At 35.7% G+C, this 26,251-nt stretch overlaps 1 protein-coding gene across 10 annotated transcripts in view; it reads right to left on the reverse strand.

Annotated features, from left to right (window-relative positions):
- The window catches only part of VPS13B (vacuolar protein sorting 13 homolog B), an 866,934-nt gene that overhangs the window by 612,555 nt on the left and 228,128 nt on the right, over positions 1-26,251 (reverse strand). For all 10 annotated transcript variants that reach the window (XR_002823075.1, XR_002823074.1, XM_023726045.1 and 7 more), the window contains exons 18-19: positions 8,427-8,561; positions 7,479-7,652 (exon numbers count right to left, since the gene is read on the reverse strand). Coding sequence is in view for 8 of the 10 variants with exons in the window: in XM_023726045.1 (XP_023581813.1) it covers positions 7,479-7,652; positions 8,427-8,561 (309 nt within the window). In the remaining 2 variants the exon portion in view is untranslated. The remainder of the gene's footprint in view (positions 1-7,478; positions 7,653-8,426; positions 8,562-26,251) is intronic.

Consider the following 26,251-nt stretch of genomic DNA (forward strand, 5'->3'; position numbering starts at 1 on the left):
ACTTTTTTGTATTGTGTGGAGGACTGTGTTAAATTTTGGAGTGCCATTCGAAAAGAGACATTTTCAAACAAGTAATGGAAGTAATGAGTACAGCAGTGAATCTGAAGACAAATAATATGCGAAAGGACTTAAATTTACGACGTTAAACCTGAGCTATTCAGTTTAACCAAAAAAAAAAAAAAGTTTGTGGAACATCTACCATATGTAGAGGAAAAAGGAGGAGGAAATAGCTAGTGCTGAAATTTAGAACAATAGGAGGGAAATAAACAGTGTCATTAATAGAAATAGTGAATAATGGAGTATGAAATGGGGGTTAAGAAAACTTATACTGAATTTAGTTTTAGAAATGTTAAAACCAAAAACCAAACCCATTGCCACTGAGGAGATTTCGACTCATAGCAACCTGGCAGGACAGAGCTGAACTGTCTCATAGTGTTTCCAAGGAGCAGGTGGTAGATTCTAACTGCCAACCTTTTGGTTAGCAGCCATAGCTCTTAAGTACCTCACCACCATGGCTCCTCAGAAATGTTTAAAAAAAAAAAAAAAACCTGTTGCTGTTGAGTTGATTCCAACTCATAGCGAGCCCATAGGACAGAGTAGAACTGCCCCATAGAGTTTCCAAGGAGCGCCTGGTGGATTCAAACTGCCGACCTTTTGGTGAGAAGACATAGCTCTTAACCACTACACCACCAGGGTTTCCGTTAGAAATGTTAGGCATCATTAAAATATCTTTAGGGAAATGGTCAGAAGGTAGCCTATTTGGAGTCTGGCTCTCAAAAGAAGACAGAAATATAAAGATATGGTTGATTAGATCATTCAGATAGAAAGGAGAGGATCAAGAACATAACCTTAAATACTACCTATATTTAAGGCAAGGAGCCCTGGTGGCTCAGTGCTTAAAACACTCAGCTGCTAACCAAAAGGTTGGCAGTTTGAACTCACCAGCCACTCTGCAGGAAAAAGATGTGGCAGTCTGCTTCAGTAAAGATTACAGCCTTGGAAACCCTATGGGGCAGCTCTACTCTGTTCTATAGGTCACTATGGGTTGGAATCAACTCAATAGCAACAGGTTTGTTTTTCTTGGTATATTTAAGGCACAAGTGAAAAAGAAGTGTTTGAGGAGGGGAACAAATACAATTAAGCAAGGAGAACCAAGATACTGTATTATCCTTGTGTCAAGAATTTTGAAGGACATAGATTTTAACCTTACCACAGTTTCATGAATGCTGGTAAAAGGCACAAGACTCATGAGTCAGAGACAAAGGACTTTATTACTCACAGCACAGCAAGCAACGCATAAATATGTTTGTATCAGTTTCCCTTTCCCCTAAGACCCACAGAGGTGAAGATGGAGATGTGTCCAGATAGATGCTTGCACACACAGTGGGTTGTGTGAGAGAAGATGAACCCTGAGTTTAAGGAACCAAACCTTTGATAATGGGCACATCATCTGTCTTCCAAGGTTGTTTACTATATAAATATCCTTGAAAAGAGTTCAAAACCAAAGTGCAATCAGTGCCTCCATTCACAAAATATACAAAACCACAAAAGACCTATAGAGTGTTGTCTTTTAACACCTGGAAGCCAAGAGACAAAGGCTTCAAGAGAAGGGATATGGTCATAACTGTTAAGTGCCAGATACTAAAGAGAGAGAAAAAAGGCTAAGAAAGATACTAACAGGTTTTTGTCAGGTATATGTAGGACTGGTAAATTACTTCATGTCACTTACAAGAGTAAAACCAGATCAAGAAATAAAGTCACATTCCAACGAAGAGAGGATCTAACAATAATTAGAACTGTCTAACAAAAGGAAGATAGTCCCTCCAATGGTAGATACATGCAGAAGGAGAGGTAAGGAGGAAGAAACACAGGGAGAGAAAGGTGAAGGAGGCTAGTATCTAGTAAGGAATTACTATTTATCTGTCGAATACATTCATACCCTCGACCATCTGTCATAAATGTTCTTTTATTTATTGATTCAACAAATACTTCTCAACTAATTCCTATATGTCAGGCAATGTTAGGTACTGAGGATAAATGATAAGCAACCAGTGACTAAATGTACCCTTATGGAACTCCCTGTCCAGTAGTGAAGACAGACAGCATTCAATTCACACAATCTATAAATATACTCTGTCATAAATGCTACTAAGAACAGTATATTGAACTATGAGAGAATGTAACAGAGGAACTTGATTAAATGGTGGAAGGGGTGGCAATGTCAGGAAAGTTCTCCTTGAAGAGGTATTATATGCGCTAAAATCTTAGGAATAAATTGGAATTAAACAGGAAAAGCTGAAAGGGCAAGGAAAGTTCTAAGAATCCCAGAAAGAAAAAACAGTACTTGCAAAAGCATAATTATCCTTGACAAACTGGGTGATTCGGCCAGTGGTCTGAAGAACACAGAAGGGAATGTGATGCAAAGGGGACTCCTAACACGGGCTTAGAAACTGAAATGGATGGCCTCTAAGTTCCTTTGATTCTAAGTTTATAGCTCTATGTGATCATTTTATATTCCTAAATAGAAGACATCCCACAATTTATTTATACACTAATATACCATGGTTAATGAAGACACAGAACTTTCTAGCAAGCAGAACCTGCTATAAATAACAGGCAAAATATAGCATATGAAGAGTCAGAACCTATATTTAAAAGATAAGGGAAGAAAAATGTTCAGACTACATTTTAAAATAATTTACATGTATCAGTAATAGTCACTGAAGAACTTCTAGCTCTGATAGAGGCCAGAGGTACATTTGGTTTCTCTATTTGACCCTCTGATATCTATGCAAATACATGAAATGGAGGCATCACCGAATGGCATTCCTGGATAGTAAAAAATACAGAATGTGGACTGGCACACTAGATTCCTGCAAGAGCCCTGTTATCCTTACATTGTGATCAGTCAGTCAAGTGCAGAATGAAATCAAGGGGGGAAGCGGGAAACAGCCAAATGGAGCTGCTGAGAGTTCAAAGACAAAGTAATGCTATGAGATCATGAAAGTGTGGTTCTTTAAACAATGCTTAATATGCAGTAAGGAATGAGCTTCTCAGAGCTAAGGCCTTTTAAGGCTGGAGGAAGCAACATTTAGCAATATGTATTCTAGCCATTTGGGTTAAAAGACAAAGTGCTAACAGCCTAAAAAAGTGGGGAAATGTTATAGTCAGAAGTCCGAGGTTCTAGTTCAGACTATGACCTGCCAAACACATAAACCTGGACAACTCATTTAACTTTTAGGCTCCTATTCCCTCCTCTATAAAATACAAATAATACCTGCTCTGCCTAAAACAGTCTTGTTTTGTAGACAAATAATGTATAAGAAAGTGGTTTTAAAATTTTAAAATACTACTTCACAATGAATTTTACTAATATAACTAACATTTCTTTCAGTCATATTAATTCCTAATCCCCATTAATAAAGCTGTCCATTCCCTCACATTCTGAAGTCACAGTCTAAAGGCTGCCTCTTCTTCCTAACTAAGTTCCTCTCAAAATTCACTTTCTGGTTGACTTCTACATAGCATGCACAACATTTGCTGGTACCAAGTTTTAACTTTCCCCTCTTCAATTTGAGGGTGTATGCTCAACGGCAGCTGTCTTCCACACACCATGCCATGACTTCCAAACTCCTCTAAAATTACACAACTTGCCTCCTTAAGCCACTTCGCTGATCACTTCCTGTTCCCGTTGCCATCGAGTCAATTCCGACTCATAGCAACCCTATAGGACAGAGCAGAACTGCCCCACGTGGTTTCCAAGGAGCTGCTGGTGGATTCGAACTGCCAACCTTTTGGCTAACAGCAGAGCTCTTAACCACTGGCACCACCAGGGATCATATACAACCACGCATTCAAATATCACTCATTCAAATTGTATAAACCCATGGGAAAAGTTTATAAACAATCTCACCTGGACATCTTCCTGTTTATGAAAAACAAATCCAGCAGGGATTACTTTTACTCCCCTTTAATTGTTCATACAGAAGGGTTTAATCACCCTTGTACCATGGCTGGTCCTTTTTTTCTTTTTTTAACATTGGGAAAAGACTCCTGTTTCTGTCTCATTTCTGTTAGGTGCCCCAATCTCAAACACCAAAGAAAAGTAAGTGTAATAATCATTTACTTACTAATTCATTTATCAAATATTTATTGAGAGCCTACTATGCACTGGGCATTGCTCTAGGCAGTGGGGACAGAGCAATGAAAGAAAAAAAAATGAAAACTTATGCTGAAATGAAACATAAAATTCTAATAGCAAGGAGAAAAAAACCCAACAATATAAATCAGTAATGTATACATAGTATGGCACACTACGACAAGTGCTAAGAAAAAAAAGAGTAGGGAAATAATAAGTATATGTGAGTGTGTATGTGTGTAGGATGTGAGGCAGAGAGAAATTTTAGATAGGGTAGCCAAGAAAGTACTTGCTGAGAGGGTAGTATTTCAGTAAATCTTGAAGGACTAATAAGAAATTATTTATTACTTCATTTAAGTTACTTTTGTGTTTTGTCTATATTATCAGTAAAAAACACACACACATGCACACAGACACTCACACAGCCCTATTTAAATCTTGTTATAGGCACATAAGATTAATCAGAATTATTTTAAAGCTGGCTTTGAGAATTAATACTTAGGAGCTCTCTAAACCATTAAATACTTAAGGTGTGAATGTGGGTGGAAGTTCTGAAGTAGATGGAAAAATTTGAATTTAAAAATACTCTAAATAAAGTATGTGAATGTAGTTTATGGCTTTGTGTGTAAAATTTTAATGTGATCATGATTTGGTGCTTTGAAAATATTCCTTTGGGTATATTTTAATCCTAACATGTAATGTGTTCTTACTTAAACATATCACCAGTGTCGAAGATTCGGTGAACTTCCTTAAGAGTAAAAAAAAAAAGTAAAGCTTAACCCTACAAAAATCGTAAGTGTCAAAAATAATTTTCTTCTAACGGTTTACCTTTACGTCTATATAAAAGGTTAAAAATGGAAATACATTTTTGTGACCCTAGAAATACATTTACATTACAATGATTACTCTGAATATTGTTGAGCAAAATATCGATTATTTAAATAATTTTGACTAATTTATTCTAATTGTGTATATAACAACCAAACCAAACCTGTTGCCATCAAGTTGATTCTGACTCATAGCAACCCTATAGGACAGAGTAGAAATGCACCATAGGGTTTCTAAACAGCAACTGATGGATTGAACTGCCAACCCTTTGGTTAGCAGCCAAGCTCTTACAGTAAACCAAAAATGAGTCCCTGTCCAACTCCAGAATACATGGCAGATTCAAATGAGTCCCTTCAGAGGTATCAAAATCATAACTGGATGGAATGGTCATTTTAATGACATCTTAATGATTCACAGACTTGGAAACAAAACCTAACTGAAGAACCCCAAAACCACCATTTGGATTATATAAAGGAGTTTACTAAACAGCATATTTAAGGAACGTGATTAAAGAAGGCATGAATTTTACTCAGTCACCAATCCCTTATCCCTAACATAGGGATAGACAAATCATGCAGGCTGAATCTGGCCTATTACTTGTGTTTCTAAATAAAGTTTTATTGGAATACAATCACATCTGTTCATTTACATATTGTCTATGGTTATTTTCATGCCACAGCAGCAGAAATGAATAGCTGTGACAGCTCATATGGCCCACAAAGCCATATCTGGCCCTTCATAAGAAAGTTTGCTGACTCCTGCCTTAAAAGATTGATAAAATCTTTTATCCACAGACGTAGTCTTAACTTGGGCCTTGGCCTTCTCCTCACATCATTCTTTCCTTTGGGTTTTATATTCTTTCTCATAAGGCTAATATCTTCTTTTTTTAGGAGTGTTGTCTTCAGAAGCATGCTGACAAGGGTCTTTAAACATCTCCTTTTTAATACTAACTTCTAGTTTCTAATGTGGACGTCCTTCAGCTATAAATGCTACTGTACCAAATTCATCTTTCAACTGTTATTGTATCTCTGAATATTTCCACTTGTGCACTACAATGTTCAAGTTAATAGTAAATTCTATATAGTCTCTGTATAGTCAGTTAATTACAAATCTTTTCATATTTTCTACTTTGAATTTAGAGCAGTGACTAATCTAAGCTTAGCTTATTTTCTATAAGCTACACTACCTACTGAGTAATGTTAAATGAGCTTTACTTTTAGGAAGCTATTTGAAGCTACTTCCTCACTGACCAACTAATTCTAAAGAAAAAATTCAGAACCCTTAGCCTTTTAAGAAATCCCTAGATTACTACCTTATTTCTAGACTCATTAACTGATAACCTTAGACATACAGGCTAATTTGAACTCATGGCTGGTCCTCGTTTCTACCTACCATACCATATTTTTCTATCCTGTAATAATCCTTCTGGTATCTCATGTCAACATGAGGAGTTATACAACTTGCTATTATGGTACTGAATAAAATAAAATAGATTGTAGGCAAAGTGCTATCAGAAGAATGTAACTCTAAGAAATGAGATCTTAACCTCTGAGTTTTTTCTTGATTCCACTGTCAAAACTTCTTCCTTTCTGCACAGCTGTAGAAGAGCTAAACAATTTTAGTATGTCAAACTGTAGCTTATAATCGAAACACTACCATCTCAAGAAAAAAATTTCACTTTCCAATATTTTTTATTTCTTTTACTATTCTCTACTCATTATATCCTACATTTCAAAAGTCAGTTGAATTTAGTGGATATGAATTTGAGATTAAATGCTATATATACAGCTGATTTATTGCTCACATAAAATTTTAAAAATCATTATGGCTTATAAACACAAAGGTGATTATCGAAAATGGTATAAAAATGTTACATTTGAAGGACAGTGTTGACATGTCGTGGGGTTGTTAACCACTGTCATAGGGCAATATGTGTACTAACTGTTTAATGAGAAACTGTTCTGCTCTGTAAACCTTCATTTAAATTACAAAAAAAAAAAAGAATTATCTATGTGAGATCAAACTGACAACAGCAACTCAAAAGGTTTGATGGGGCAGTGAGTTGAAGATAATGGTAATGGAATAAGCTGGAAAAGGATAGTGAGAATAGCAGCACAACTGAAAGAACATAATCGATGTCACTGAATTGTACGTGTAGAAATTTTTGAAATGGTGTATCTTTGGCTATGTATATTTTCACCAAGAAAGACAAAAGGTCCTCCAAGGTCGAAAAGGGAGAGTGTTGACATGTTGTGGGGTGGTTAACCAATGTCATAAAACAATATGTGTACTGACTGTGTAATGAGAAACTGTTTGTTCTGTAAACCTTCACCTTAAGTACAATTAAAAAAAAAATTTCATTTTAATTTTCAAAAAGCACAACTACAAGAGTATCCCAATGAGTATAAATTGTTTAGAAAAAGAAAGGAAGAAAAAAAAAAAAGTCCAATTTTAAAAGCCTTTCTGGGAAAGAAAATGTAAAATAAGGAAATAATGATAGGTCTATACTTACCAGAATTGTGGCAGTAGTCCATATGTTGTGGAACTTGGACTGTGAAGGCTATCAAATCTGGAGCTAAGAGAGATTCTGGCTTTCTACTTTCATTGAGCCACTTGCTGCTATGAAGATCTTTAGTATCAGAAGGACCCTGAAGCAATGGAATCAACTTCTCTTTTCCACTATCACCTGAATAAAAATATTTATGAAAAAACAAACAAATCTCATGAAATAAAATTTTGGAGCAGCTTAAGAATGTTCGATTTTAAAATATACTAACAACATAATGTAATATTTCAATTACAATTGGTAATTACAGCTATATACTCTAAGGAGCCTGACTTATAAAATTAAAAACATTTTTAACTCTTAAAATCTTTTAAACATTTTGCTTATGACTGTAGAACATGTTCAGAAAAATTCTGGAAAAGAAAACAACTTCAACATACTGTCTTCTAAAAATTTAGTGGCATCTGTACCTCTAAAAACTTAAATTTAATTTGTACTAAAAAAAATTACAAATACTTTCAGGAAAATATTATGGAATAAAATATCCATAGGAAGCTGAAGTGAATTACAATCTTTAATTAAAAAACAACTGGGTGTTCTATTTAATTCTATTAAACTCACAATATTTCAAGTTAATTTTAAGTATCATATATATCTATATCTGCCATTATCCCCAAAAGTACAAGAATTAACTTTCCCTTAATTTTTCTACCTCATAACCATTCTTAAAACTACACACAGTTTTTTTCCTTAAATAAAAATTAATTTATTAAAGTCAAGTAGTGCCATCCTGGCACAATTAAAAAAATTTTTTTTAAGTAAAAATAAAAAATTTAAAGCCTCTGATTCATAGGAACAATGAGTAAATTCTTATTTCAGTAATGCTCCTTGTAAAACGCAAGGCCAATTCTCCTATATAGGCGATAAAATTTTACATGGTCCAGCTGTACATACCTGGGGCTTTGGCACAAATTTTTATTGATCCCACGGTCCCAGAGGCACATTTGACCAATGATGTGCTGCAGTACTTCAATTCAACATTCTGGATTGAGCCCTCAAGAGTTGGCAGAGGATTCTTAGATTTCACACCTAATAAAAGAAAACTGCAAATGTACTAGCCGACTGAATTTAAATAATTTTTATACTCCTTCACCAAGACATTTAAACTTAATTATACTTTAATTATCTACCTCAGATGTTCTTACAGTATTTGTGTTAGGTTTCATAGTTTGGTGTTTAGGAGGTGAAAGGATGCAAGTTTAAAATAAATGGACTAAACTCTCATAGCTACTATACTTAATACAGCTAGCTCTTGATTAGCCAAGCTCAAGAAATAAAAAAGTAAATGAATAAATATTTTTTTAAAAATCAGAAGACAGTTTAAAAAGCCATATTTGACTTTAAAATTCAGAGTAAGATTTTTACTTCTGAAATAAATTCAACTTATACATTAAGTTTTATTTAGGAGGGACATTCAATTTAAACAGAAAGACTACCTCTGTAAACAGATTCCCGAGAATACCTTGGCCTCTCTCCTCACCTTGGTGGGGTGAGGAGAGAGAAACAATATAGTTCAAAATAGCTCCAAGTTAAAATAAAACATCTTATAAACTATGAAAGACAGCAAATTAATTCTGTATCAACCAAACAAGTGGATATTAAGGTCTCCACTATGTGATGACGGATATAAAAACACAGAAGATAATGATTACAATGAAGTAAATGATTGGGAAAAACTTAATTCAAAAGGGAGAACCTCATCTTGGCCCTGAGGAGTAGGTCAGAATTAAACAGACAGATAAATGTTAAGTATATTATACAGACAATATCGACTATGATGACCAACAACAAACTCAACTAATCAACTAACATTTACTGAGGGCTTACTATGTGTCATGCACATTATCTCAGTCAATCTCCATGACAAACCTATATATATAGATGTTTCTATTATCCTCATTTTACACAGAAGGACACAGTGAATTGGAGGAGACAAATAATTTTTGGCCAAAGCAATAAAAGTTAATAAGTGAAAAAGCTGGGGTGTTTAACAAAACCTGATATCATCAAAGATGACTTTACCACTCATTTTGCCTATATTCATGAAAATCCACCAACATAATATCTCTTCTTTTCTCCAGTTCATGTTTTGGTGAGGTATATACTACATATACTATCCTCCTTTTTTGAGGCTCCCTTGGCAGAACTATCTATGAATACTTTTAAAAACCATAAGCTTTCTATGATAGATATATTAAACATCATTCTTTGATGTTTGGTTTTGTATCTTATTCTATCTTTTCACTTTAGAAGTGGAACTCAGACTTCAACGTGCTTAAGAAAATCCATAACCTTTTAAGAGATATAACTGAGTCTTCCTGCGGTGTGGCCCTGAAATCTGCATTTTAACTACCACACTAAGTGACTTGCAAATGGTTAGAGGATGTCACCTTGGGAAACACATTCTCACATACTAACCATTACTTCAAAAGGACCTATTAATTTGCTAATTTCTATTTGGTCATTGTATAAATGTGCGTCAACTGGTTGCTATTTTCCAATATTCACCACCTGTATTGTCACCGTTTGAAGTGGTAATCCATTATTCTCAGAGCAGGAGTTATAAACCTAGGGACTGTGGTAGACTTCAAGGAATCTATGAAATCTATGAAACTGAATCAAGAATGTTATATGTTTATGCATTTCCTAAGGCATTTTTATAGAAACCCTGGTGGCATAGTAGTTAGATGCTACAGCTGCTAACCAAAAGGTCAGCAGTTTGAATCCATCAGGCGCTCCTTGGAAACTCTATGGGGCAGTTCTACTTTGTCCTATAGGGTCGCTGAGTCGGAACTGACTCATCAGCAATGGCAACAGGTTAAGGCATTTTTATCAGATTCTCAAAGTTCATCACTCAAAAACTTAAGAAACATTATCTCAGAAAGTTAAATGATGCCAACAACACATATATAATCATGATAGTATTAGTAACCATACCAGCAAACCTTCACTGAGCACTTACTAAGGGCCATGAACTATGCCTAGTTTATGACTTTATTTATTCATCATAAAAAAAAAAAAAACCCTGAGATAGCCATTACTATTTCCACCCTATATATGGAAAAACCAAAGCTTGGAGAAATTAAGGATTTTGTCCAAGGCTCGAGTCAGAAAGAGGTGAAGCCTGGGTCATATTTCTCCTTACACCTAAAGGAAGAGGAGCAACCAACCCTACGTATTTAAAATCTACTGTGGTTGCAGATAAACAGAGAAGATACTGAAGTTGTCAAGGACTTCATTTTATTTGCATCCACAATCAACACCCGTGGAAGCAGCAGTTAAGAAATCAAACGACACATTGCACTCGGCAAATCTGCTGCAGAAGACCTCTTTCAAGCATTAAAAAATAAAGATGTCACCTTGAAGACTAAGGTGCACCTGACCCAAGCCATGGTGTTTTCAATTGCATTACATGCATGCAAAAGATGGAGAATGAATAAGGAAGACTGAAGAAGAACTGATGCCTTTGAACTGTGGTGTTGACAAAGAATATTGAATATACCACGGACTGCCAAAAGAACGAACAAATCTGTCTTGGAAGAAGTACAGCCAGAATGCTCCTTAGAAGCGAAGATGGCGAGACTACGTCTCACATACTTTGGACATGTTATTAGGAGGGATCAGTCCCTGGAGAAGGACATTATGCTTGGTAAAGTAGAGGGTCAGTGAAAAAGAGGAAGACCCTCAACGAGATGGACTGACACAGTGGCTCCAACAATGGGCTCAAGCGTAACAATGACTGTGAAGATGGCGCAGGACCAGGCAGTGTTTTGTCCAGTTGTACAGAGGGTCACTATGAGTTGGAACTGACTCAACGGCACCTAACAACAACTAACAATTGTGATTGCAGGTAGTTATAATCAATTTTACATTTTACTCACTATCAATGGAATAAACTAAAAATGATTGCTGAATTTTTGTAACAAATTTAATATAATATAATGTACAACCCTTTCTTCTCCTTCCATTACTTTCCTGAAAAAATAGCAACTCCTAACACATTCTTAGTCCTGTGGTGCACCACCAATCCTGATTCTTTTTTCACCAACTTTCTTGTCTGCCATAATTCTTCCAGCCTCACTAAGACTTTTCCCTCAGTGTCAACATTCTAGTGTTCAGTAATCAACTTGTGATCATTCCTGTTATTATCATCTACAAACTAAAAGATGAACTAAGAAAGACCTGTATAGCTCTGTGGAAGTAAAAGTTGAAGGAGTCAAGCCATGTATTTACCTATGCTCCCCTTCCTTTTAAACCCCACCACAAGACTATAAATTTTTTTCAGACACTTACACCAACAAAGAAATGAAAATAAAAAGAAAACAACTGAATGGACAGCTTTTGAATAGGCAACAACTCTCATCAAATTTTTGAAAGACATATGTTCAGTAAACAACTAAATAACTTAGCAGCTCATAAAGAAGTACCTATGGGTGATTAAACTAATAAGCAAGTTGCTCTGCAATATAAAGCCCAGGAAAGACATAGAAAATGAGAAATCAGGCATATTTCAGAAGGCAGGGATACAGACCAGGCTAAAAAGATAAGGAATAACTGCAAATCTATAGAAAGACCATGGATCGTTTCCTTAATCCATGCAGTCAAGCACCTATCCCTTACTCATCCTAGCAAAAGACTGAAGGTTTTACTCTGGAGAGGATGAAACAGGACTCTGGACTAAGGAATATGAGATACAACTAAAGAAAAGGGTACATGCAAAAAATGGGAGGTTATCTAGAAATCTATAAACACTACATATACTGAATGATGAGATTTCCCCTTCTCCTACTCTCTGAGAACTCAGAGTGCCAGGCTTTTAACATCCAGGAAGGAGATGGAAAGATTTACATCTGTGGAAACTGGCCAGCCTAGGAAAAAGGACCAAGAGATACTGATAACTGGGTATCCCCCAACAAAAAAACCAGTGTCCAATTCCCCTACAATGACACCAGACATTCAACAAGCTCCAAACTTACACAGAGGTTCTAATTAGCTAGTTAGCACTTATTCTACAATATGAAAGGTCACCAGATATTAGATAGAAATTAACAAGAAAGGCAGAGATCAAAATAAACACACAGAAAAAGAAACCTGGGGTAAACAGACAATGCCAGGACCAGAAGAAAACTTAATAATAATACATGTTATAACAAGACAGGAATGTTATTTAAATTTTTCAAAGAACAAAAAAGAGCTCTTAGAAATTAAAAACATGATGTCAATTCTGTTTAAATTACTGAAAGTTTGGGAAATAACGCTGAAGAAATCTCCCATAAATAAAAGCAAAAAAAATCCAAAGATCCAAAGTAAAAATGGCAATAAAATGAAAAGAACAGCATAGACAATCAAATATCTGACAACTAAAAGTTCCAAAGAGAGTTGTTAAAACAAAATGGAGAAAATAATCAAAGAAATAATTCAAGAAGATTTCCTAAAACTAAAGAACTGGAGTTCCAAATTAAAGGATCTACAATGTATCCAGCATAACTGTAAAACATACAGACATAAAAAAGCTCACTACCTGAACATCAAGGCTGAAGAGAAACTCCTAACGGCTTCTGAGATAAAAACAAACAAGCACGCAAAAACAAAAGCAGGTTACATACAAAAGCTAATTAGAATGGCATAAGCTTCTTTACAGCAACACTGGTAGACAATAAAACAATGCTTTTAAAATTCTATAGAAAAATCATTCTCAACCTAAAAGTCTATACATAGACAAACTGTCAATCAGAAATAAAGGTAGAATAAAGAATCATTCAGACATGCCAGATCTCAAAACCATTTACTTTCTATGATAGAAAGGTACTAGAGTATTGTGCTACACCAAAAAGAGGCAGTATATTAAGAAAGAGTAAGGCATGTGATCCAAGAAACAGAGGATCCAAAATGGGAGAATAGTGAATACCCAAAACAACAATAAAAGGAAATTCTAGGGCATCTCTATAGTACACCTAGAGAACAAGCAGAAATTGAAATAGAAGGAGAGCACTAAAAGAATAACTCCAAAAACTGAAAGCAATTATCTCATGAATTTGAACATACTGAAAGAAAACTTATGCTTCTATCAGAGTTTTGGGGAATTGACTAACAATAAGTACACAGAACACTAGAAGAAAAAAAACAAGCTAATCATTAATCTTAAGATAAAAGTTGTATAAAAAAATATATAACTAGCATATTACAATTTATACATACATGATCACAATAATATTGAATACAGATTTAAGCAAAAATTAGAAGATTTAGTAGGAAGGAAGAATAGAGAAGATGAGTGCTGCTAAATCATCTGAGGGAAACATAAAAATGCCTCCCTACCTACACACACACAGAGATGTCGACATTCTGATTCCCAGAATGAATATGTTAGGTTACATGACAAAGGGGAATTAAGATTGTAGATAGAATTAAGATTGCTAATCAGCTGACATTAAAATAAAGAGATAATCCTGGATTATCAGAATGGGCCCAAATGTAATCACAGAGTCCTTACCAGCAGAAAAGGGATGCAGAAGAAGAGAATCAAAGGGAGATATGAGTAGGGAAAAATAGTCAGAGAGATGCAATGTTACTGGCATTAAAGACAGAGGAAGAGGGCCATGAACCAAAAACTGTGGGCAGTCTCTAGAAGCTGAAAAGGCAAGGCAACAAACTTTCTCCTAGAACCTCCAGAAAGGAACACAGTCATGCCAACACCTTGATTTTAGTCCTGTTTCAGACTTCTAAAGATATTGAAGAATGAGCTAAAAGTGATTGACTTTAAAAAGTAGGGAACATGGACTGCCCTTTCTGTTACAAGTCTTACAAAACTGCAATTTAATAAAATAAAACAAAAGGTCACCCAGGACACTCAAACAGCCAGAATCCATGCCAGATTCAAAAAAAATAATGAAATCGCAGGACAGCAGACCAACAGTAATGTCTGTAGAAAAAGAAAAGAGGAAATTCTTTTAAAATATGTGATAAAGAAATAACCAGCTTAGCAGAGTTACAAAAGAATATTATATAACATAAACTAACGAGTTTCCAAACAGTTGGCAGTATAAAAACTCTACCACTCGATTGTCAGTCTGTCGTACTATGGTAGCTTGTGCGTGCTATGATGCTGGAAGCTTTGCCACCAGTATTTCAAATACCAGCAGGGTCACCCATGGTGGACAGGTTACAGCAGAGCATCCAGACTAAGACAGACAGGGAAGAAGGACCTGGCAATCAACTTCAGAAAAAAATTGGCCAGTGAAAACCTTATGGATAGTGCCAGAAGATGAAGCCCTCAGGTTGGAAGGAAATCAAAATACAACTGGGGATTAGCTGCCTCCTCAAAGTAGAGTTGATGCTGATAACATGGATGGATTAAAGCTTTAGGAACTTTCATTTCCAGATGTGATACTACTCAAAATGAGAAGAAACAGCTACAAACATCTATTAATAATCAGAACGTGGAGTATATGAAGTATAAATCTAGGAAAACTGGAAGTTGTCAAAAAGGAAATGGAACGTTTGAAGATCAATGTCATAGACATTAGTGAACAGAAATGGACTAGTATTGGCCATTTGAATGAGACAATCATATGGTCTGCTATGCTGGGAAAGACAAATTGAAAAGGAACGGCGTCGCACTCATTGTTGAAAAGAGTATTTCAAGATTTATCCTGAAATACAACACTGTCAGTGATAAGATAATATCCATAAGACTACAAGGAAGACTAGTTAATAAGACTATTACTGAAATTTATGCACCAAGCACTAAGGCCAAAGATGAAGAAATTAAAAATTTTTACCAACTTCTGAAGTCTAAAATTGATCAAACATGCAATGAAGATGCACTGATAATTACTGGTGATTAGAATGCAAGAGTTGGAGACAAAGAAGAAGGAGCAGTAGCTGGAAAATATGGCTGTGGTGACAGAAACAACCCAGAAGATCGTATGACAGAATTCTGGAAAACCAACCACTTATTCATTGGAAATACCTTTTTCAACAACATAAACTGCAACTGCACAAGTGAACCTCACTGGATGGAATATACGGGAATCAAATCAACTATATCTGTGGAAAGAGACAATAGAGAAGCTCAATATCATCCGTCAGAACAAGGCCAGGGACCAACTGCAGAACAGACCATCAACAGCTCAAATGCAGGTTCAAGTTGAAGCTGAAGAACATTAACACAAGTCCACAAGAGCCAAATTACAACCTTGAGTATATCCCACCTGAATTTAGAGACCATCTCAAGAATAAGTTTGATGCGCTGAACTTACGACTGAAGACCAGACCAGCTATGGGATGACATCAAGGACATCATACATGAAGAAAACAAAGGTCATTATAAAAGACCGGGGGGTTAAAAAAAAAAAAAAAAAAAGGATGTCAGAAGAGACTCTGAAACTTGTGCTTGAATGTAGAGTTGCTAAAGTAAAAGGAAGGAAATAATGAAGGAAAAGAGCTGAAAAGAAGATATAAAAGGACAACTCAAGAAGACAAAGTAAAGTATTATAATGACATATGCAAAGAACTGGAGTTAGAGAATCAAAAGAACATGCTCAGCATTTCTCAAGCTGAAAGAACTGAAGAAAAAATTCAAGCCTGGAGATGCAATACTGAAGGATTCTAAGGGCAAAAACTGAACAATCTAAAAAGCATCAAAATAAGATGGAAGGAATACATTGAGTAACTGTACCAAAAAGAACTGGTCAATGATCAACCATTTCAGAAGGTAGCATATGATCAAGAACTGATAGTACTGAAGGAAAAAGTCCAAGCTGCAGTGAAGGCACTGGTGAAAAACAAGGCTCCACGAATTGACTGAATACCAACTGAGATGTTTCAACAAGTGGATGAAATGCTGGAAGTGCTCACTTCTCTATGACAAGAAATTTGGAAGACAGCTACTTGGCCAATCAACTGGAAGAGATCCATATATGAACCCATTCCAGAGAAACGTAATCCAACAGAACGCAGAAATTATCCAACAATATAATTAATATCACATGCAAGTAAAATTATGCTGAAGATAATTCAAAAACAGTTGCAGACGTACATTAACAGAGAACTGCCAGAAATTCAAGCCATATTCAAAAGAGGATGTGGAACGAGGGATATCCTTGTTGATGTCAGATGGATCTTGAATGAAAGCAGAGCATACCAGAAAGATGTTTACCTGTTATTATTGACTATGCAAAGGCATCTGACTGTGTGGATCAAAGCAAATTATGGGTAACACTGGGAAAAACAGGAATTCCACAAGACTTAATTGTGGTCACGTGCAACCCGTACGTAGACCAAAAACGCAGTCATTTGAAAAGAGCAAGGGGATACTACGTGGTTTACAATCAAGAAAGGTGTTTATCAGGGTTGTATTATTTCACCACACTTATTCAATCTGTATGCTGGCAAACAATCCAAGAAGCTAGACTATACAAAGAACAACACTGTATCAGGATTCAAGGAAGACTCATTAACAACCCACGTTATACAGATGACACAACCTTGCTTGCTGAAAGTGAAGAGGACTTGAACCACTTATTGACAAAGATCAAAGACTACAGCCTTCAGTATGGATTACATCTCAACATAAAGAAAACAAAAATCTTCACAACCGGACCAATAAGCAACATCATGATAAATGGAGAAAAGATTGAAGTTGTCAAGGAATTCATTTTACTTGGGTCCACAATCAACACCCATGGAAGCAGCAGTCAAGAAATCAAACGATGCACTGCATTGGGCAAATATGCTGCAAAAGACCTCTTTAAAGTGTTAAAAAGTAAAGATGTCACTTTGAGGACTAAGGTGCACCTGACCCAGTATTCATGGTGTTTTCAATTGCCTCATACGCATGCATGTAAAAGATGGACAATGAATAAGGAAGACAAAAAAGTATTGACGCCTTTGCACTATGGTGTTGGCAAAGAATACTGAATATAACATGGACTGCCAGAAGAACGAACAAATCTGTCTTGGACAATGTACAGCCAAAACGCTCCTTAGAAGCGAGGATGGTGAGACTTCATCTCATGTACTTTGGACATTTTATTAGGAGGGACAAGTCCCACGAGAAGGACATCATGCTTGGTAAAGTAGAGGGTCATCAAAAAAGAGGAAGACCCTCAATGAGATGAGCTGACACAATGGCTGTAACAATAACCTCAAATGTAGCAATGATTGTGAGGTTGGCGCAGGACTGGGCAGTGTTTCTTTCTGTTGTACACAGGGTTGCGATGAGTCAGAACTGACTCAATGGCAACTAACAACTACAACAACAAATAGTAAAATGTAATCACTGTCCATTCAGAAAAAGAATAAAGGAAGAAAATAAAAAGATAGAGAAGGTTTATTCCACAGAAGTAAGCAGAAGAATAACAAGAGTGGCTAGCTCGGCAAAAACATATAAAATAGCTGTACCAAGAAAGTTAGTTTTAAGATTTGTTAGGTGCCAAATATTGCAAATGGCTCACCCTGATAAAATAAGCAGAGGAGATAGCACACTTAAAAAGGTGGTGGTTGTTTTGTTATTGTTGATGATAATGATTTTGTTGTTTTTAACCTGGAAAAGCAGTGAAGTGACGTTTTAGGGTTAAGCCAAAATATCTGGGTAAAATCACAGTATTTTCAGCAGAACATAAAATACAATCACTGATCTATGATCTGTAAAATAGCATGAAATAAAAAAGGAAAGTGCAACTCAAAATGATAATTAACTATGAATTGAACTTTAAATATTCACAAAGACTTATATAGCAAGAGCTTATCATTCATTGTTCCATCCCCAGTTATATGTCAGCAATCTCTATCCATATTCCTGTAATTACCAGCAAAAAGAGCATCAACAAGCATTTACTGACGAACATACATCTACAGATCTGCTTGATTCTTAACTGTTCTGTAACATTAACAACAGCAAATAAAAATTTGACAAGACTTAGTTTCTTAGTGACAATGATAAAAAAAGATGTCTCAATTTAAAGCAATATATTCTGCTCAAGGACTAGGACATAATTCTCAATACATAATGAAGATTAACAAAACACAAAATTGCTTCTAATTCTAAAATGCTATGAATCACAGTTTCTCTTCCACATGTCTTTGTCACACTAACCACCTACATTCTTGGAAAACTAATTTGACTTATTAATAAATATCAACCTACTCCTCTTCAAGCTTACTTACTCACTAATTTTTGACTGTTCTACTATGTTATGGGAAGCCCTGGTGGCGTAGTGGTTTAGGAGCTACGGCTGCTAACCAAAAGATCGGCAGTTTGAATCCACCAGGCACTCCCTGGAAACTCTATGGGGCAGTTCTACTCTGTCCTATATAGTCACTATGCGTCAAAATCAACTCGATGGCAACAGGTTATTTTTGGGTAGTATATTATGATTCCGGATGTGTGAATGTGGGCATTTCTCACCAAAAGAGACTACAAAACTGAATCTAAACTCATCTGAAAAAGGGCAGAAACTGGTTAGAATGCTAAAGAATTTACAACTTCTGGACATCGTCTCACAAGAAGATTCAATAACTCAGTTTGATTGGGGATGATCACTGAACTGTGTAAGCTAAAAGAAGGGTACTCCAGATAGCACAATGCCTCAAATATAATAGATGTTCAAGTACAAATAATTTCATTTTCCTTCAAATCTTCATTACTAAGTGTGGGAATCTCAAAAAATAATATTAATGTTGGCAGATCATGTCATTAATTTTTTCCCCTCTGTTGCTTTTAAAAGTTTACACTTATCTTTAGTACACCAAGGTTTCACCACAATGTGTCTACTTAATAGGTTTAGGTTTATTTTTCCAGCTTCCAGTTTGTGATTCTGAAATCTGAAGATTCACATCTTTCATTGATTTTCTACGGGCGAAAAAGTCTCTAAATATCCCCCTTTCTCATAGATTATCCTTCTGAGAGCCTTATTAGATATATACATAAAATTTTCTCATTCCAGTGCCAAGCTATACTGATCTGTATTTTACATTTATCATCTCTATTTTCAGTGGTATATTCTGGTAAATTTCTTTACAACCATCTTCAATCACATAAACAGTATCTTTGGTTGTGTCTAATGTACTGTTTAATCCATTCAATAACTTTTGACCTCCAAAGATTATATTTCCCTTTCAAAAATTCTCTAGTCTGTATTGATAATAACTTGTTTTTTCTCTCATATTTTCAACTCCATCTTTTACCCTCTATGATCATGATATTATTCTAAATTCTAGAGTCTAATCCTGCCATTGAGGATTTCTGCTAAAACTTGGTGTTGATGGATTATTTCCTCAAGTTTTTGTAACTTTGGATTGTGACTTTACACTTGACAATGCTTTCTTTTTTCAAATACATGACCAGGGTTGACAGTATAAGCCATGGCAAATATTTGTGATTATTACCAGGTGTCCAATGATACAGCCAGCCCAACTAGAATCACTTCCCCCAAAACCACCCCCACCCTCAGGTTCACTTTTTAAATTATCTTATTGGTTTAACAGTTCCTATCTCATGCAAGAAATAAAAAACTAAGTGAGGATAGAACAAATTCTCAAGTACGGCACCCTGACTCTCCCTCATCAAGGCCAACACAAAAAAAGTTTCTCTGTTAAATCAGGAATGGGACAGTTTTTTAAATAGTCTACCTTTTTACTAGTCCTTTGAAGTTACGAGCTTTTATGAAAAGGGAACATTACTTCCAATTCTTCTCCTTCTTGTCTGCACAGCCTTTTGGTGAATAAAAGCCAAGCTCACTGGCTACTAAGGTTGCCACAGCCCATTAGGACAGGCAAGTATCAGTGCCTGCTTCCCACTCTAGTTTTCCTCTTTGTTTTTGCTCCTGGATTTTGTTTTTTTTCTTTCTTTCTAGCAGCAACTCAAAAATATGTGTGTATATATTATCCAGCAGAGATGTTTACAGAGAAAGTTTTCAAGTAGTATGCTATGTTGCCACAACAGAAGTCATGCTGTATTATAAAGTAAATGTAGCTTATAAACGAGTTTCCATGACAGATGTGAGGAAGCAACAACTATTCTTTGACGTCAAACAATGCAAGGTATGCAAAGATATTAAACACATTATGAATTTCAAATGTATTTAACTTCCTCTGTTTCAGTTTTCTCACCTGTACAATAGGTATGAATCAGCAGTTACCTTAAAGAACATCCATGAGCACTGAATGAAATGATTAACTGGCAGTAGTTAACACAGCACTTGGCAAGTAAGTGATTAATCAATGTTAGCTATTATATCCTCATTATAGTTACTATTACAAACAATTTAAACTTGGGTGAATAAAAGAGTTTAATAAAAGATACACTTATCATCAAACCTTTATTCTAGTATAAACTATGCAATCTTGGATTTAAAACCTCCGTGGCTCAGTTTTTTCATCTGAAAAAACTGAACAGCTGTAATACTGTCATGTACCCTCAGTACTTTATAAAAAGCAAGGAAAACTTATACCAATTAAACAAAGTAATTATTATGATTTTTAATATACGGCAGAAAAGTATACAGGCTAGGTAAAGTCAGTGATGAAAGATGAGAAAAATAAAATTTTAAAGGAATAACTATAAATTTGTATATAAACTGATATTGCAAGGATATTGCAACTGATATTCCAAAACTCTGATATCTCCTCCTAGCCTCTAGAGCTATAACTGAAGGTGAAGAATAATAATTATTACTTTGTGATAGCAATAAAAAAGTGACACAATCTTAGTGTGTTTTTTCTAATAATAATAATAGATGGGTTGAAATAATAAAACCCAATGACAAGTTATGATCACTTAGTATTATCCCCATATATAAACTTGTAAAAATAACACATAGGATAAAATATAAACAAAATCCTCAGATAAGAGAATACCTGCTTCCTGTATTAGGTAATTTTATAACACACATGGGAAGGAAATACATGAAATTAAGTAATCAATAACCACAGGTCGAAATATCCAAATAGGGACTACTACGCAAAAGTGATATATTAACCTTCACATTGACAACCCATGGAAAGAAGGGGAGAGAGGAAGCAATTACTCTTGGGCACTAAATTAAAATTAAATAAATAAATTACATATGCATTAGGGCAAAAATGAAATGAGATCATTTAAAAATACCACACAAGAAGCTTAGAACGTATTTTAAGACACCTTATTGTAAACACAAGAGGAAAAATGTGGCAATGATTAAAAAAAAAATTTTAAAGCGTGAATAGAATTCTTGTATCACTAGCTGGCAAAATAAAAGAGGTCACAGTAAAAGAAAGTTATCTTTTAAATTAAGGAAACACTGTGTGTATGCATGCACGCCTGCATGTGTGTGTGCGTGTGTGTGTGTGTGTGTGCACATTTAGAAAAGCAAAAACCAGAATAAAAATAAATACAACATTCACTCCGCACAGGATAAGATCACTCTTCCTTCCTTAGTTTAACTCTCATTCTGCCACAAGGCATTCTCAGTTCTGTCACAGAGTAGAAATGGCATTCTATAAGGCTGGTTACCTGACCACTATGAACTTGTACTCCAACAAGCTATTCTTTTGTTATAAGAACTCCGAATGCATGCAACCAACATTCAATCCATGACAGAATCAAATGTCTAATACACATAACTCTGAACCATTTTTCACTATGAAAGGGGATCAGGTGCCATGAGCCCCACTAACACAATTCCCTGAAAGACATCAGCTTCCAGATAAGAATGGCTACTAATAGTAGACTCTCCCCCTGGCTTAAGGATCAAGTTTTTCTCCATACCTAAGAATGATTGTTTACTGATGGTCCCTCATACCTAGCACTAACTTTGACTAGTATCATCCATGTATTTACCCATTTACTCATTGATTCAATAGGTATTTATTGTATAACGACAATCAGACACAATCTGAGGTTATAGGAATAAACAAGACAGATTCAGGCTCCTCTAGCATGTATTTCACAATCTAGTGAGAGAAGTTTTATTTAAACCAAGTAGGTATCTACTTAATATTGCAAAAAATGTTAAAAAGGAGAAGTACAAGACAAAGGAGATAGTCAAGAGAAGAAACTGGGAAGAACATCTTCCACCCATGGAATTCTACCTCTACTTTAGTCAGTGTCACAACCAGGGTGGCAAACAGATTGCCAGCATAGACACCATTTAAACAGTGTTTCAATCCAAAGATTTTATCCCAAAGGAATAACTGAAAAATAGAAGCAAAATGCTTATAACAGTGTTAATTATTATCAACAAAAATCAGAAAAAAACTTAAATGTCGCAGAAAATGGGCATGCTTAAGTGCATTATAAAATACCAACATCTTATTACTAACACCGTACCTGATGATTATGTAAAATAATAAGAAATTTATTAAGAAGTGTTAAATCAATACTAGCACATAAAATGGTATATAAAATGTGATTATAACTATTTGAAAACTACACATGGAACAATATTAGGAATTATATAGAAGTTACTGTTAATTTTTTTAAAAACTGAAATTTTAGGTGTAACACATAAATTGATTTAATATGATTTAGAACCTTTAACTTAAGTCATTTGATAAGGTTTTACAGTAAAGACTAAAGACAAACAATGCCCTGTAATCACCGTAGGTAGAATCAGAACACAACATAAAAAAAACAATTTTGATATATATATATCAACTTACATATATATAACTTAACCTAACCAGTTGCTGTCAATGTGACTCCTACTCATGGTGACCCTATGTGTTTCACAGTAGAACTGCATTCCAAATAGCCAACAAAGGATTAATATCTAGAATACATAAATCTAAAAATTCCATGCTAAAAAGGAAAACATTTACAAAATGATCAGACATTTCACCCAAGAAGATATACAAAAGAACACACAAAACGATATTCAACATCATTTGCATTGCCATCAAGGGGTGCAAATTAAGACCACAATGAGATATCACTGCACACCTATCCAAATAGCTACAATAAAAAATAGTGACAGACTTCCGGGCAACAAGGCTTTCCAGACAGAAGCTCCATGCCGTCCCTCCACAGCAAAGATCCAAAAAACTAAGTCAAACAGAGACTCATGACAATCCTGAAACCCAAAGCATCAAATGAAGAGATAAACAACTTAGCCAAACACCAAATGGAATAAGAAACTGACGAGAGAGTGAACAGAGATACATACAGAGGTCCCCTATCAGCTAACGCAGCACAGATCTGCCATCTTCGACTCCTATCGGAGATTGGCAAATGGGGTACGAGAAGGCAGCTTCATGGAGCTTCCATCAAGAGACAGAACAACCTGTAACCAGCAACATACATTTTCCCACCCCCCACCCTTCTTCACCCCTACTCAGCCTCCTCTGCTTCCTGTAGCTACAATCTCTTGGCTGGGAAGCACAGGCTTCATCCCGGTGCTGCTTGGATTCCACCTGCTCACACTGGTTGGATCCCTGAGTGCCATTTGTTGGCTGCTGGTGTTGTTTTTGTCAATTATTTGCACTTCTTCCATACCTCTTATGATCTCCCCCTCCATTCTTTCATAGACAGCTACACATGCCAACTTTGCTTCTTCCTGAAATGACGCAAAACAACGCTCATCTGCGAAACTGCTTCCCAGGCCGTGCCACCATACTGGTGGGATCCCCAGGGCTTTTTTTTTTTTTTTTTTTTTTTTTTTGTTTGTTTTCTTTTTCTTTTCTAGGCTTGGGAGCCCCTTCTAGCCAGGCAGTACCACGCAGCTAGGGAGGTACTCCCTTGCTCTGCGCAGACACGCAGTGGAATCCCTGCGGGCATTTCTTCTTCTTTGTTTTTTTGTTCTTTTTGTTTGTTTGCTTTATTTTCTCTTTCTTTTATTGTCTTTCTTCATTTCAAAGTTTTTCATCTCTCTATACTTACCTTCTCTTTCTGTCTCCTGAATAACTGGTGCTGTGTGATAGCTCTACCACTTCTAGCCAGGCTGTACTTCACAGCCAGGAAGCAACTTCCCCAGTCCCCGCAGCCACACTGGTGGGATCACTGGTGGCTTTGCTTTTCCTTTCTTTTTAATTTTTAGATATTCATTTTCTTTTCTTACTCTTTTTCTTTTTTTTCCTTTCTGTTTTTCTCCATTTCTGAGTCTCTCATGTCTCTACTCTAACACCAAGCTCCTTTAGTACTCATTTTGTTTGTTTCTTTCTATGTTTTTAACTCCTGTTCCGCTCTCCTCTCTCTCCTCTTTCCCTTACCCATTTTAGCTCCACACATCAAAATCACGCACTTCCTTCCTGTCTACCTGCACCATGCACTGAACATCACACCCCCAAGCAGCATAAGCAAGGCTTACAGGAACCTACCCTGCACTGATACCCAGCCCACCCTGTTGGCCCTAGTACATACCATAAACAACCCATCCCAGAAGCTCCCCTTCAGCTGGACCTCCCTGCTGTACCATACCTGAGCAACTAACCCTGCCCACTGGAGAAGGAGATGAAAATTATTGTGTATACAGACGAGCAAACAACAAAGAACGCACAGCCTGCATACTCAGACATAACCAAATAAAACACAAAACCAGGACAAAACAAATCTACAAATAATAAATGAAGAAAGTAACTACTTAATGCACCAAAGACAGCAGACAATATCAAAACATTTACAAAAACAGGACAGGATGGTTCCAGTAGGTGACCAAAAAAACACCAGATGACTGTCCAGTAGAAGAAAAGGCACTAGAATTACCTGACAGGGAATTCAAATATCTAATATTCAGAGCTATCCAAGAGTTGAAGCAAAAAGCAGACAAAAATGAGGAAAAAAATAGACAAATAAGTGGAAAAGGCAGACAAATCCATAGAAAATACAGACAAAAAAATGGAACAAATCAGGACAATAATACAAAAACAAAATGCCAAAATAAATTCACAACTAGAAATCATACCAAAACAACGATTAGAATCCAAAAGATAAACAACAAGATTTCAGAAATGGACATTGTCATAGAAGAGCAAGTTTGAAACGATGGAAGATACGATCAGTGAAACTTAAGAAAAACACCTGCATACAACTGTTTGAGGAAAAATCAGAAAAGGGAACAAAGAAAAATAAGGAAAATTTCAGAATCATGTGGGATACAATCAAAAGCAAAAATCTTCGAGTATCAGAGTTCCAGAACAGGGGGAGAAAACAAAATACAGAGAGGATCACTGAAGAATTGCTGATAGAAAACTTCCTTAATATAATGAAAGATGAAAAATTTGACCATCCAAGAAGCTTAAGGAACCCCATACCGGACAGACCACAAAAGAAAATCACCAAGGCTTATAATACTCACACTCACTAAAAACAAAGACAAAGAATCCTGAGAGCAGCCTGAGAAAAACAAAAAGTCACATACAGAAAAGAAACAATAAAACTAAGCTTGGATTATTAGGCAGACACCATGCAGGCAAGAAGGCAATAGGATGACATATATAAAACCTTGAAAGAAAAAAAACTGTAAGCGAAGAATAATATATACTGCAAAATTCTTCTTCAGATATGATGGTGAAAATAGGACATTTCCAGATAAAAAGAAATTCAGGGACTATGTAAAAATCAAACCAAGTGTACAAGAATTATTAAAGCGAGCCTTCAATCTGACAACAAACAACATCAGACTACAGGCTGATTCTAGGATGCATTATCATACCAGCCAGACAGCAACTTAGGAAATGAACTCTCAAGGACTATCCAAAACCAAAAGAATTACAACAGGGAACCAGAGAGGTTAATCTGTAAA

This window comes from Trichechus manatus, unplaced genomic scaffold (genome assembly GCF_000243295.1).
Source record: "Trichechus manatus latirostris isolate Lorelei unplaced genomic scaffold, TriManLat1.0 scaffold00009, whole genome shotgun sequence".
Lineage (NCBI taxonomy): Eukaryota > Metazoa > Chordata > Mammalia > Sirenia > Trichechidae > Trichechus > Trichechus manatus.